The 14,318-nt window shown below is 41.2% G+C and overlaps 1 protein-coding gene across 2 annotated transcripts; it reads right to left on the reverse strand.

The window, feature by feature from the left end:
• Nucleotides 1–3,201: 3,201 nt before the first annotated feature.
• LOC121279257 (cytochrome b-c1 complex subunit 7) lies at nt 3,202–12,831 on the reverse strand. Of its 2 annotated transcripts, none has more exons than XM_041190351.1 (4): nt 12,756–12,831; nt 5,916–5,987; nt 4,853–5,019; nt 3,202–4,160 (listed from the first exon to the last, which is right to left on the reverse strand). In XM_041190351.1, exons 1-4 carry the CDS (start codon nt 12,772–12,774, stop codon nt 4,083–4,085), a joined length of 336 nt encoding a protein of 111 aa, XP_041046285.1. In that variant the 5' UTR covers nt 12,775–12,831; the 3' UTR covers nt 3,202–4,082. The 2 variants fall into 2 exon arrangements, with proteins under 2 accessions (XP_041046285.1, XP_041046286.1); XM_041190352.1 differs by lacking the exon at nt 12,756–12,831 and adding an exon at nt 12,724–12,746.
• Between the last annotated feature and the right edge of the window lie 1,487 nt (nt 12,832–14,318).

Below are 14,318 nucleotides of genomic sequence, written 5' to 3' on the forward strand. Positions count from 1 at the left end.
AATAAAAATACACAACCAAATCAATATGTTTATTGAAAGTGATGCCATCAGGAGTGGCAAGAGATCTACAACTCTATACTATGATTTCAGCCACCACAATCAATGCAGAAGTATAACAAGTATTAAAACATTGTTGAGTGTGTGACATTTAAATTGCAATGCTTTTTAACCATTAATAATGTTGTGTATGGTTCTGTAACAGCAACTGGAAAGTATATTTAATCATCTCTTGCTTGTTTAAAACTATCGTTGATCTTTTTCTTAAAGTTCTTATGTAACACATTGGGCAAAATCTTACTGCCTGTTTTTAAGCGCAAGCCAGGACCATTTCCAGGTCCTTGCTCCAATGGTTTCTGAAGTTTACCAGCTTGCGCAATATTCCCAAAGGCACCCAATTAAGAAGCTGCTTCTAGGTTGTCCAGATGGGAGGGCCAATGGGTGTGTTTGAGGCTCTGTGGGGGTGTCCCACCGGGAGAGATGGGCGCTGCCACCATGGATAGGGAAACCACAAGGATGTCTTAAGATCAAGGTGCTCTCTGAAGGATTTTAAAAGCTTAAACTGTGGCCACAGCTGCCACACCATTATGGAAGGGGAATCTTGTCACATGATTGGCCTGCAGCTGCAGCCCTCTGGCATCTGTAGCTCTGGGTGGATGAAGAGGGGTGGGAAGAGGCTCATATGGATTTTAAACACTAACATAGATTAGTTGGGCTGAAGAGTGTTTCTGTACTTGATTCCATGCAAGTAAACCAGCAAGAGGCCCGTTTCTCTGCTGCCTTAGCTAATGATCACACACCTCTCTGCTCTATCCTTGTAAATCAAACAATTCTAGCACACCTCTTAGTGATCACATCCTGGGCAGTAGTACAGGAAACTCTCATCCTCTCAGATGCTGCAGAGTCTAGTCAATCGCTCCTCAGAGTCTCTGTTCCCGAGTTTTTCAAGTTATCGCAAAAATGCTATCATTGGATCTACGATGGCGATTCGCACAAATCAAGAGCATTCTCTGCACTGTCATGCCAGAATGTGTGTCTAATTTGAAAACATAGTATTGGCCTGAAATGCACTAGCATCAGTCAAAAATTGTGCTCATTTTGCATAACAATGAATTATTGAAAACTAGAACTCTCTATTGTATTTGAAAGCTGAACTCCACACCCTTGGTTGAATCACTCAAAATGCTTTTTGGAAAATAGTAATTTTTTTCTGACATTTCTAAAGTCCAAAGTAAGTTTTAAATACATACTACACCAATTGAACTGATTTTTAATACCTTCAGATATTTTTTAAACTTTGGCTATTTTTTTTTTAAAAGTTGGACAGAGCTTTGAATTACTGCTGTGCATTCTGAGCAATTTGCAGAATTTCCTAGCAATCTCTGCATCAAACCTGAGGATAAGACATTTCTGCTTTTATCACAATACTCAGTAATAAAATGGAGATTAAATTATAAAAGCTTTATTTCAGCAAGATAACATCTTAATATTTGCGGTGTAAATTTAACATTTCCCAAGAACTCCTCACAGATATGACTGCGTTGCTTTTCTAGTGTTAGAAAGTGAAGTGCCTTGAGAGGGTTTTTAGAATTTTTTTTTAACGTTATTTGCCTGCCTATTTGAAGTTAAGTTTTAAAAAAAATTCAAACACTTGGAAACGGAAGTTTTCTACAAAAACTCGATTATTTTTTGAGGTAACTTCAGTTTCTTCACGGACATTTAAATCTATTAAAAACATGGTACAAGTCAGCAAACTCTGTGCATTAAAGGGAAATTTCCACCCCTTTCAAATATGCCAGGAGAATAAATCAGGAAATAGTGCAAGCTAATAGTTCTTCATCCATTTACCTGATGGTTCAAAAAGAAGCAAAAGCTGTTTTCTTCAGTTTTATTTTTATTCATTCATGTGATGTGAGCATTGCTGGCAAAGCCAGTATTTTGCTGCCCATCCCCAGCTGCCTTTGGGGAGGTTCTTACACATCATAGCCACCTGCCCCCTGCATGCTCTGTAACTTTCTTTCAATCTACTGGATTTCAGGACCTCCTCCTCTGACTTTGACCACTCATTCCCTGTTCCCAATATTTCTCCACAATTCTCTAGATGACATTCCCAGTACTCCCTGTTCCCCAGACCACCCCTAATGCTCCCAAACATCGAGACCTCCCTGCCCAATTCTCCCAGGACCCTCTTTTCTCAGCAATGACAGATTCTAGGCCATCCCCATATTCTCTCCGGCATTCCAAAGTTTTCACTATTGGTTTTCTCTATAACAGGGCTCCCTTCAATGTTGCCAAATCTCAAAATACCACTTCTAATTTCCTATAAATTCCAGAGCCTTCCTTGTAGTGTTCCATGCTCCCCCACCATCCCCATTACCTGGAGATCCTGGCAAACCCTCAAAGGCCGAGACCCACCCAAGTACGGTCAGCCTGTTTCCCAGTGCTTCCAAATCCCAGAACCACCACCAATCAATATTCTGACAATACCAAATGGCATAACACTTCTGTTCTTATGAGACTTCCAAAGCATGCAAGCTACTCCACTGGAGATCTGCTAGATTTTTTAAAGAACTTTAATACTTTATCATATCAATAAAGGTCAAATTATATTGTTTGAATTTATTAGGCTGTGAATAACTTGCAAGAGTGGAAGTTTCTGTGATCCATTTAAAGTCACTCATGTGAAAGGTGGCAGGGCTGTTGTGAGTCTTTAAATAAGAATTCTTGCCCTAGGAATACAAGGACTTAGGAGTAGGGGTAGCCCATTCAGCTCTGCTCTGCTGTTCAATAAGATCATGGTCGGTCTGATTATGGCCTCAACTCCCCTTTCCTGCCTGCCCACCATAACCCTCAACTCCCTTGTCTATATTATGTGGGAGAAAAATCACAGCCTGAATTTTTCAGTCCGTAGTGAAGCACAGGCACTCGTCAATTACCTCAAAGAAAGCTGTGCTGAGAAATCCAGCAACCTCTGTGGCAAGAACTTTAACATGCATGTTATTGATTGTAGCATTCTTCAATAAGGATTCCCAATGTCAAACTGCAGTAACGTCATCAAGCAGTACAAGCAGCCAATCACATGAAAAAATTCTCATAAACATAATAATCATCAAAACACTTCTTAAAAAATGTTTTACAGAGAGTGAAATAAAGATTGGGACATAAGCATGGATTTGAGGTAGAAGCTGAAATAACATGAACAAATTTTAAAAATAGTTTTTAATTATTTTTATGAATCAAATTAATCAATCATCATGGAGACATTTAAAAACATTCCACAAATTTTTTTTCAGGATCAGATCAGTTGCTCAGCAGTCATTAGTACTCATAACTGTTAAAAACCCAATTATGCCTTTACGAACATTGCTCAATCTTTTAAGGGGTTTCTAACATTAATGAAAGTGGAAAAGGAAATGCTCTGACTAATTCAATTGATTTTGTTGATTGCTGGCTTGGGGGCAGGAAGATTGGGACCTCAGCACAGTCTGTGGTAGGGGAGTGAATGACAGGCCACAACTTCAGAATTTCTTTGCTAATCTGCAGCACAAAATCCTGAAGTTGTAGTCAGATTCAGAGGCAATGATGGTGAACACAGATGGTTTGTCATCAAAAATCTTGCAACTCCCAGGCCAAAATTTATAGCATGACTTCACAATTGTAACTTGGTTACAAATACAAGTTGTAATTATTCGTTTAAAAATGTTCTTGAACAGTTAATTATTTTCTTAGATGAACCGATACTAGTTATGCAACGTAATACAAGTTGCTTTCCAAAAGCTATTTTTTTGTATTAGTCAAGTGCATGAGGGCAAAACTTCATTTTACTTTCGATTTATTTTTAAATCTACACAATTGCGAGTAAAACTGCCCATAACAGAAGTAATCAGAAAATGAGTTTTAAATTATTCTGTACATAAACAAAACAAATTGCACTAATATGGTTTTACAGCACAATTTATTTCTTCAAGAAGGGAAACTGTTAGCCTGGCTGCTGCCAAAGGCCAATAACAAAAGAATGAGTTTTAAATTTGCATGGCTAGATATTAACAGGGAATCAAATACCAAGTCAAAAACTAACATGCAAATCACTTCTTCTTCCATTCTTCTTTTTCCTTTTGTTCGGAGACAACTTCTTTAAGGTATGGCTCTAGGTAGCGTACATCCTGGAACATAAAAAAATCTGTTCGATTCAGACTATCAATTATAAATGTAAAATTTCTTATATCTAACTAAATATTTACATAAATAACTTATCTTTACTCCTTTAAGGAATATTTAATAATAAATTTGACAAGGTAAAGGTAGGGAAGGTGTTTCCACTTGAGGGAAAGACCAAAACTAGATGCTATAAAATATAATACATACATCAGGGAATTCAGGAGAAGCTTTTTAGTCAGCACGTGGTTAGAATGTGGAACTTGCTACAACAAGTAGTTGAGGCAAATAACATTTAAGCAGAAGCTAGATAGGAATAGGAAATTATGCTGATTGGGTTAAATGAAAAGGGGGTGGGAGAATGGTATGGAGCATAAACACCTATTTATGAAATAAGGCCTGGTTCTACGCCTATACATTCTATATAATGACACCCAGCGACAAGTTCCTGCAGGGTCGAGCCTACACCTTTCCCCATCAAAGGGCCGGAGAAAGAAAGAAAAACAAGATAAGTAAATCAATCTATTGCTCATGGGCATACCTAAGCAATAGGCTTTTGGCAGCTGCTTGGGTTAATGTCAACTGTCAAGGCACTTGCATGGCTGGGGGGACAAGAAACAGTGCAATGGATAGAGGGAAGAAAACCCTACTGTCGAGAATATTTCCCTTTTACAGAAGTCAGCACCAATGCTCAAATTACCTGCTCGTACTTTGTCCACATTTCTTTTGGAAGGATTTGATGCTTCATGCTCAGATCCAAAGCTCGTTTTATGCGGAATATTCTCTCATTGTAAAGGTTTTCAGGCAACCTTCGCACAGCCTCTTTCACGTCATCATCTTCAATGAGTGTGTCATCTCGCATAAGACCTGGAAACAAAAACGTACTTAAAGTATTTATTTCATTCATGATAAATTCAGAAAATGTATTTATCTAAACATAATTTCTTTAGAACCAAAAACCACCCATACTGAAGCAGAACTGATTTGCAGGACCAGAAAGGATAATGCATAATGAAAGCAGACCATAAACAGAAACTGGATCAGCCATGTTTAAAAGTTGTATTTTGTCATTGGCATGGCAGGTTTCCAGCAGGCTATATCTAGTAGTAGATTTTGCTTTATTTCAATTATTTTGGGGTGGTGTTTAAAAAAAAACATAGAAGTTCAGCAGTAGAAATTACATCATCCACAATGGGGTTAGCAAAAAAGGAAGAGATAACAAATGGTTTCTCGAAAGGATATTAACAGATGCCTCGGAAGAGACTGCTACTTATAAGTGCCACTTGGATTTGTAAAGTGCTGTTATGTTAGTGAGCTATTAATCCAAAAAAATGCAACTTCAAATCCCATTATGGCAGTTTGAAAATTTGAATTAAGTTGGAAAATCTGCAGTGTTTACTATCTACGGGATACACTACAAAACTTGCAAAGATTTCATCAGCACTTCTTAAACTTGTGACCTCCATCACCAGGTGAGGTGATTGGAAACATGAACACCTCATGTTTTCATTCAGCTCACACACCATCCTGACTTATATTATTTCATCATCATCGTTGGGCCAAGATCTTAGAAACTACTATTTAACAGCATTGTGGGAGTATGTTCACCCTGCTAAATGAATGTATTCAAGAAGGTGGCTTACCACCACCTTCTAAAAGGCAATTAGGGATGGGCAATAAATACTACCCATAGCAGCAATGCCTATACCCTGAGAATGAAAGAAAATATGGAAAAAAAAGTCAGAATATAAACTAAAACTTACCATATTTGTTGAACCCTGCAGCATTGTAGTACCACTTCCGTAGGCTCTGAAGCAAACTGCTTGTTGCTTTGACTAGGGGAGGGAAAAGATACAAAACACATTACTCACCTACAGAAGAAAAACTCCAAATTGGATTACCAAATTTTTGACTTAAACTCAGTGCACACAGAAATACTCACTGGAAGAAAATCATCTAGCCAGACCACCTTTTTAAAAATTTGTTCTTGGGATTTGAGGAATAGCTTCATTTTTTGCTGTTAGTTTGGGATTTCTGATAGCATTTTTCTACAAATGATTTGGGAATGATTTACGCTCAAGGGTTTCAAAGGTTGTAATGTAAAGTGAATTTAGGGATCAGCCCTGGCTTATCCCCAAAGTAGTAGCACTCTTGCCTCCACCAGATAATTGTGGGTTTAAGCCCCACTCCAGGGATTGGTGCACAAAGTCCAGGCTAATACTTGGAGTGCTGCATTACTGGAAAATCTACCATTTGATAGCGATGTCAAACCAAGCCCGGATAGTTTTCTAAAGTGGGCATAAAAGAACCCATGGTGGGGACGCAATGTCGTAATGGTGTTGTTGCTGGATTAATAATCCAGAGACCCAGGGTAATGCTCTGGGGACCTGGGTTCAAATCCAATCACGGCAGAGTGTGGAATTTGAATTCAATAAAAATCTGGAATTAAAAGTCTAATGATGACCATGAAACCATAGTTGATTGTTGTAAAAACTCATCTGGTACACTAATGTCCTTTAGGGAAGGAAATCTGTCATCCTTAGCTAGTCTGGCCTACATGTGACTCCAGACCCACAGCAATGTGGTTGACTCTAAAATGCCCTCTGAAAAGGCCTAGGAACTTAGAGGCAACAAACCACTACAAAGTCACAAAAAAGGAACGAAACCTGACGGACCACCCAGCATTGACCTAGACACTGGAAACGACAACGGCAATCGCAGCCCTGTCAACTCTGCAAAGTCTTCCTTACTAACATCTGGGGGCTTGTGCCAAAATTGGGAGAGCTGTCTCACAGGCTAGTCAAGCAACAGCCTGACAGTGTCATCCTCGCGGAATTATACCTTACAGATAAAGTCCCAGACTCTATCATCACCATCCCTGGGTATGTCCTGTCCCACCGGTAGGATAGACCCAGCAGAGATGGTGGCACAGTGGTATACAGTCAGGAGGGAGTTGCCCTTAGAGTCCTCAACATCGACTCCGGATCCCTAGTCTCATTAGGTCAAACATGGCCAAGGAAACCTCCAGTTGATTACTACCTACCACCCCCATGCCAACCCAACCTTGCAGCTGACAAATCAGTACTCCTCCATGTTGAACATCACTTGGAGGAAGCACTGAGGGTGGCAAGGGTGCAGAATGTTCTCTGGGTGGGGGACTTCATTGTCCATCACCAAGAGTGGCTCAATAGCACCACCACTGACCGAGTTGGCCAAGTCCTAAATGACATAACTGCTAGACTGGGTCTACAGCAGGTGGTGAGGGAACCAACAAGAGGGAAAAATGTACTTGACCTCATCCTCACCAACCTGCCTGCTGCAGATGCATCTGTCCATGACAGTATCAGTAGGAGAGACCACTGCGCAGTTACTGTGGAGACAAAGTCCAGCCTTCACATTGAGGATGCCCTCCATCATGTTGTGGCACTAACACCATGCTAAATGGGATAGATTTCAAACAGATCTAGCAACTCAAGACTGGGCATCCAAGAGGCACTGTGGGCCATCAGCAGCAGCAGAATTGCACTCGAGCACAATCTGTAACCTTATGGCCTGACATATCCCCCACTCTACCATCACCACCAAACTAGGGGATCAACCCAGGTTCAATGAAGAATGCAGGAGGGCATGCCAGGAGCAGCATCAGACATACCTAAAAATGAGGTGTCAACCTGGTGAGGCTACAACACAGGGACTACTTGCGTGTCAAACAGCATAAGCAGCAGGGCAATAAATACAGTGGTTGAGCTTCAGGTGCCTTACACACTGGCCCTGTACAACAGGAGTTATGTACTGGATATCAATGAGGGCAAGGAGAAAGACTGCAAGAAGGACAGTCACAACCCAGGCAAGGCACCATAGCTGGGGGAGGGAGGAGGAAGAGCAGAATAGTAATGATTCTATAACAAGCGGGATAGATACCCACTCTGCAGTCATGGACATGAATCCCATAAGGTGCTTTGCCTAGCAGTGCCAAAGTAGGGGATAACTTGTGATTGCTAGAAATTTGGAAAGGGAGGGAGATAATCTAGTTTCTTTCATTTGTTCATGGGATGTGGGTGTCACTGGCTAGGCCATTATTTATTGCCCATCCCCAGTTCCCCTTGTTCAGAGAGCATTTAAGAGTCCTCACTGCTGTGGGTCTGGAGTCACATGTAGGTCAGACCAGGTAAGGGTGGCAGAATTCCTTCCCTAAAGGACATCAGCGAACCACATGGATTTTTATGGCCATCAGCAATGGTTTCAGTCATCATTGGGCTTTTAATTCCAGATTTTTATTGGATTCGAATTCTACCATTCGAACCAGTCTCTAATAGATGTTTAACTATAAAAAAATCCAGTGAAATCATCCAAGGTAAACTACTGTAGCTTTAATAAAGGCATGCCACAAGACTTTTCTGGCTGACTGGATGGCTGATTGAAAGTGCATCCTCTCCCAGCCCACAGCTCCAGCTGCTACATCTCACAGCTACAATTCAGCTGCCCAACATCTATAGCAGCTCAAACAACTCCCTTAAACTCTCCCAGGTAACACTAAAATACCTTTTATCCCCCTTTCATCTTAGGTTCCATTGTTTTCACACCTTTTTGAAACTCAAATCTTTCCAAATATGAGATCTTTCATGCTTTCATCTTGCTTTACTTTTGGGTCAATAAAATATAATATCCCCACTTCCATTTACATATGAAGCTCCTGTAACATGCTTTTTGCACCTCTGACTCTCCTTTGATATTCAAACTCCCAACTCATCAAAAAATGCAAATGTTAGAGCTAACTTATTTACATGTACCTCAAACCTAATGCCGCTACCCTTTTCAAGTTTTAAACCCTCCCAATCTAGTAATCTCTGCCCAGCTTAATTAATTCAACACACACAGTCCTTTTCACAGGATAACATAATATTCCTCAAAAGTATTTTTAAAAAATCAATTTCTCGCAATATACTTACATATATAAATTCAATTTAAAAATTATACATTGTTCATCACAGATCTCAAGGATAATCATCTCTATATTATTGGTGAACAAAAGACCTGCTAACAAAGCTTTTCATCTTGCACTCTTCAGGATAACTTGCCAAGAAATTCCCAACTGTAGCAGGGGAACAATTTATATTGCTAAGTGTGCAGATTGGTTGGCAAGTGGACCCTGATTGCAGGAGACATTGCCATGGAGAATTCAACATGGGGCAGCTAACCGCCCAGCTTTGCTCAAATTCAAACCGGCAGGTCGATTCTGATTGACCAAGACACTGCACTGAGGAATGAACCAGAGAATGCCTGTTCCCTAAGCTTTTGTTTAGACGGAAAATGTGTAAGTTCCTTTTGTCTGCAGAGGGCAGGGCCGTGTGTGTGAATATATGTGGTTTCCAGCATGCATAAGTGAGCTACACTGCAAGCCCGACTGACAATCTTAAATTGGTTTTCAGTGTAATCCTTAGCAGAATCAGGATTGTTCAACAGGTGCTGTCCAATTGCAGAATCCCATCAATGTTGACACACTGTTTTGAGTTTTGCAAGCATGTTCTGGTTGGGTATTGGCAGTACTTTGCCTGTTGTGAACAGCTGAAGGGCATGCTGTTTGATATGATCTAATTGTTGGGACATATGGCCTATATACCTTACCAGCAGTGAAATTCATATACCACATTGTTCATTTGTGAAATAGGAAAAACATCTTTTTGACTTGATGGCAGCATCCTGTTAGTGGAGAATACCACTCATGTTGCTACTGCATATTAGCAGCATGCAATAGCTAGCTTCACCCGTTGCCCAACTTTTTTGAAACACTTTACCCTTCCAGGGTAACGAGAGGCAGATTGGACACTTTTCAGGACTGAAAGTGGTGGCCTTAAGCCTGTTCATAAGCTTGCGTGATATACAGCAAGTGATGATCTGATCAGAGTGGCCACTATACTACAGAATGGTTTTGATGTGCCCTATTTCAGCATCAAGCTTGCACGGTGAGCAAATGGTTTGGGCCCTATTTACGAGGTTGCTTACAAGGTCAACCTATAGTGCATGGAACTGTAGAAATCCCAATGCATATACGGAACAGTGAATGTAGGCTTGCAGTAGATAGTAGTAGAGAACCCTTTGGCAGATTTCTCAACTAGAATGTTGAGGAAAGGAAGTGTGTATGACTGCTCCATTTCAAAGGTGAATTTGGGCTCAGGAAGAAGCCATTAAGATGTGCAAGGATGTTTTTACATGCAGCTGCAGATTCAAATACAGCAAAAGTATCATCTACGAATTGGAAGTATGCAAGGGGTAGGAGGTTAGGTGTCATTCCATCGATGCATTTCTCGTGGAAGCCAACAAAGATGTTTGCGAGAGCTAAGCCTAGAGCGGATCCCAAAGCAACACCATCTATTTGTGCAGGCATGGTGTCATTAAAACTGAACAACCAGGCAAGTTGCTGAATTTATCTCTGGATTACTGCCTGAGCCACATGCATAATGACATAGAAACAGTCAGATCAGAAGAATTAGCATGGAACTGCAATATAGTGGCAATAACAGAGACCTGGCTCAAACAAGGGTAGGATTGAGGACTTAACGCTTCTGTCACAAGGTATATAGGAAAGAAAGATCAAACAACCTATTATAGCACTGCAGAGGGATGATATAGTTGGAGGTCAAAGATAGGGTCTATTTAGTTAGAATTAAGAAACAATAGGAACTATTATAGTACAGGGTGTATACTATGGGCCACCAAATAGTGGTCAAGGGGCAGAGGAGCAAATTTACAGGAAAATGCAAGAACTACAGAAGTGATAATTGGAGACTTCAATTAGCCTCGTATAGACCAGTATGGTAACAATGCAAAGAGGGGGAGGTATTCTTGAAATGTGTACAAGAATCTATCATGATTACTGTGTTTCTAGCCCAACAAGGGAGAAAGCTGTGCTGGATCTCATAGGGCATGTTTCAGTAGGAGTGCATATGGGCAAGATCATCAGGTTTTGAATAGATACGGAAAAGATGAAGGAATAATCTGTGTAAAAATATTTAAGGGATATGGAGATCAGACAGGAGGAAGGTGGAGTCAAGGATAAGCCTTGATCTTAAATGGCAGAACAGACTCAAAAAATTATGGTGGAATCTTGATCCTATGGTTTATGTTATGATAACTGGAGGAGGGCTTACTTCAGCAAGTTCAAAGGGGATCTGGCCCAGGTGGATTGGAATCGAAAATTGATAGGCCAAACAGAAATTGAGATTATCTGGTCATTATCACTTTGCTGTTTGTGGGTGTTTGCTGTGTGCACATTGGCTGCTGTGTTTCCTACAACAGTGACTGCACTTCAAAAAGCACATCATTGACTGTAAATCACTTTGAGATGTCTAATGGTCATGAAAAGAGCTATATAAATGTAAGTTTTTCTTTCTTGTTATTTCTCAAAGGCTGGTATGAGGACCATTGCACTTTGTGATATGTATAAATGGCCTGAACTTGGATGTATGGGGCATAATTTTAAAGTCTGTTTAATACATTTGAGTTTTGTGTGATCTGCAATGAGGAGGAAAATAACACACTTCAGGGTAACACAGACTGATGAAATGGACAGATACAAGGTAGATGAAACTTAAACAAAAAGATGTGGGGATATATTTTGGTAGGAAGAATGAGAAGAGAAATAAATGATAAAATTTTAAGGAGGATGTGAAAACAGAGACTCAAGGGCCACATGTGCACATATCTTTTGAAGGTTGAGAAGGTTACAAAAAAAAAATCAGGATCCTTAGCTTTATAAGGATAAGCAAGAAAATTATGCAAAACATTTATAAAACATTGATTAGGCCTTAGCTGGAATGTTGTGTATAATTCTGGACAACAGGAAAGGAAGGATGTCAAAACCTGAGAGAGAAGTTTACTAGAATTTACCTAGGATGAGAAACTTCAGTGATATGGAGAGAAGCTGGGGTTGATCTCCTTAGAATCAAGAAAGTTAAGAGATTTGATAGAGGTGTTCAAAACCATGGAAGAGTAAATAAGGAGAAAGTGTTGATACAGATTTAAGTTAATTGGCAAAATAACGAGAAGTGACGCAATGAAACAGTTTTTATGCCAGTTATCATCTGAAATACTCTATTTGAAAGTGGTGAAAACATATTCGATAGTAATTTTCAAGGGAGTATTAGATAAATACTCGAACTAGGTAAATCTGCAGGGCTATAGGAGTATTCCAGGATGTTCCACCAAAGATGCAGCACAGGCACGAGTGGCCGAAAGGCACCATTCAATAATTTCACGCAGGTCACCTTGAGCAACGCAGGCTGGATATAAAGACAAGATTTTCCTTTCCTCTCCACTACTGGGTCTCAATGTCAGAGAGACACAGGCCTCAGAGCGGGAGCCACGCCTCCTGTTAGAGTTCGTCACAGTGACCGGGCTGGAGCTCAGCCCTGAGTGGGCTCTCCCCACTCCAATGACCGGCGGCGGATCGCCCCATATCCCCTTCAAGGACAGGCAGACTCACCCACCCTTCACCTTCACCAGCAGCAGCACACCACCCAGGAGCCGCTCAAGAACCAACACAGGTTTTACCACGGCCGGACCCTGCCTTACCGAAACGACGATTAGAAACCACCAGCGCTCACCTGGTGCCCTGGCCGCCATCTTCCCACTCAGGAGATCAGTGCGGCTGCGCGGTGCTCACCGTCCAGAATAACCGGCAGGGCGGGGTGGAACGTAAAGACGTTGCGCACGCGTTTCCGCGGCACGGCGCAAACACGCGTGAGCGCGCGTCCACATGCTCGATGTCTGGAGTAATTACAAACCGCGTGCCCGACGTAGAACGCAAACACGTTCTGCGCGTGTCCGTGTTGATGGCAGGAATCTGCTCTTGATCTCTCCCCGTGCACTGAGGGAAGGTGCGGCATGCAGTTAGTGAATGGGTAAAGTGCAGGCTTTTTATTCGAGATTTCTCCACGTTGGCAAAGTCGGGAAGAATAACTCTCAGATAAAAGCAAAAAACTGCGGATGCTGGAAATCCAAAACAAAAACAAAAATACCTGGAAAAACTCAGCAGGTCTGGCAGCATCTACGGAGAGGAACACAGTTAACGTTTCGAGTCCATATGATCCTTCAACAGAACTAAGTGAAAATAGAAGAGGTGAAATACAAGCTGGTTGGGGGGGGGGGGGGTTGTAGAGCTGGATAGAGGGCCAGTGATAGGTGAAAGATAACCAAAAGATGTCACAGACAAAAGGACAAAGAGGTGTTGAAGGTGGTGATATTTAAAAAGCCGGTTTTAGTAAACACCTTGTCAAACACCAGGATAGAAATGGAAAGCAATGAAGATGAACAAGGCAAAAGAGAGATACGAAAATCCTGATAGAAGAACAAAACTTCTTCAAGGTGGGCATTCCTTGAAGAGAAGTATGGCAGCAGTGTTAGTGAGGAAAAAGGTGAAATTCACAGATCCGGCAGTGCCGGAACTGCAGTGCTCCGGCCACGAACTGCATCAAAGAAAACATAAATACAAACAAAGTCCACAAGCAGCATTATTGTCTTTGACCAGAGGACCGACATTCTTTGTGGAAGTGCGATCCCTATTTCCCTGTTGCTTGCCACATTAATTTTTCAGCTGATTCTGAACTCAGTCTTTAGCCTTCTACACTGTTTCAACAGGGGTCAATGCAAGGTCATCTGCTAGGTATTTTTGCAGCCTTCACAGTGACTTCTATAAATTCATACCATAACTCACTTTCAATTTTCTCTCCTGCCAGTAGAGACAGGAACCACCACAAAACACGAGGACAGACAGAGAAACGGAGGACTTTTCCAATCGTCTATCAACTGCCAGCTGCATAGGTGGTCGCGCTGCTCATCAGCAAAGTTTTGGCATTATTGACTGATGGGGAGGTCTCACAGCTACCTGATGACAGAATTAAATATCAGAAAAAACAGCCCTCTGGCGTACAAGTTACTAACGTTGACAATGTCAGCAGCCAGTGAAATGATCGTGCATAATAACCATTTAAAACATTTTTATGTTTACAGCTCATCTTTAATCTCCCAACTGGTCTTCAAAAGTCCAACAGGAGATGGTGCAGACTGACAACTCCTCAGAGAAGGTCACACATTCCCAGGGTGCACCGTCACAAGACTCACAGACTCAGATACTTTTACTTCAGTTGGTCCAGTAAGAAGATAGTTGG

Source organism: Carcharodon carcharias, chromosome 6 (assembly GCF_017639515.1).
Source record: "Carcharodon carcharias isolate sCarCar2 chromosome 6, sCarCar2.pri, whole genome shotgun sequence".
NCBI classification, from domain to species: domain Eukaryota; kingdom Metazoa; phylum Chordata; class Chondrichthyes; order Lamniformes; family Lamnidae; genus Carcharodon; species Carcharodon carcharias.

Bases quoted from the DNA above. Each gene is read 5' to 3' on its own strand.
- LOC121279257 (XM_041190351.1), bottom strand. The intron at 5,020-5,915 runs GTAAGTTTTAGT...TTTTGTTTCCAG, and splicing joins TGCAGGGTTCAACAAATATG to GTCTTATGCGAGATGACACA. The intron at 4,161-4,852 runs GTAATTTGAGCA...TTTATGTTCCAG, and splicing joins TGTGGACAAAGTACGAGCAG to GATGTACGCTACCTAGAGCC.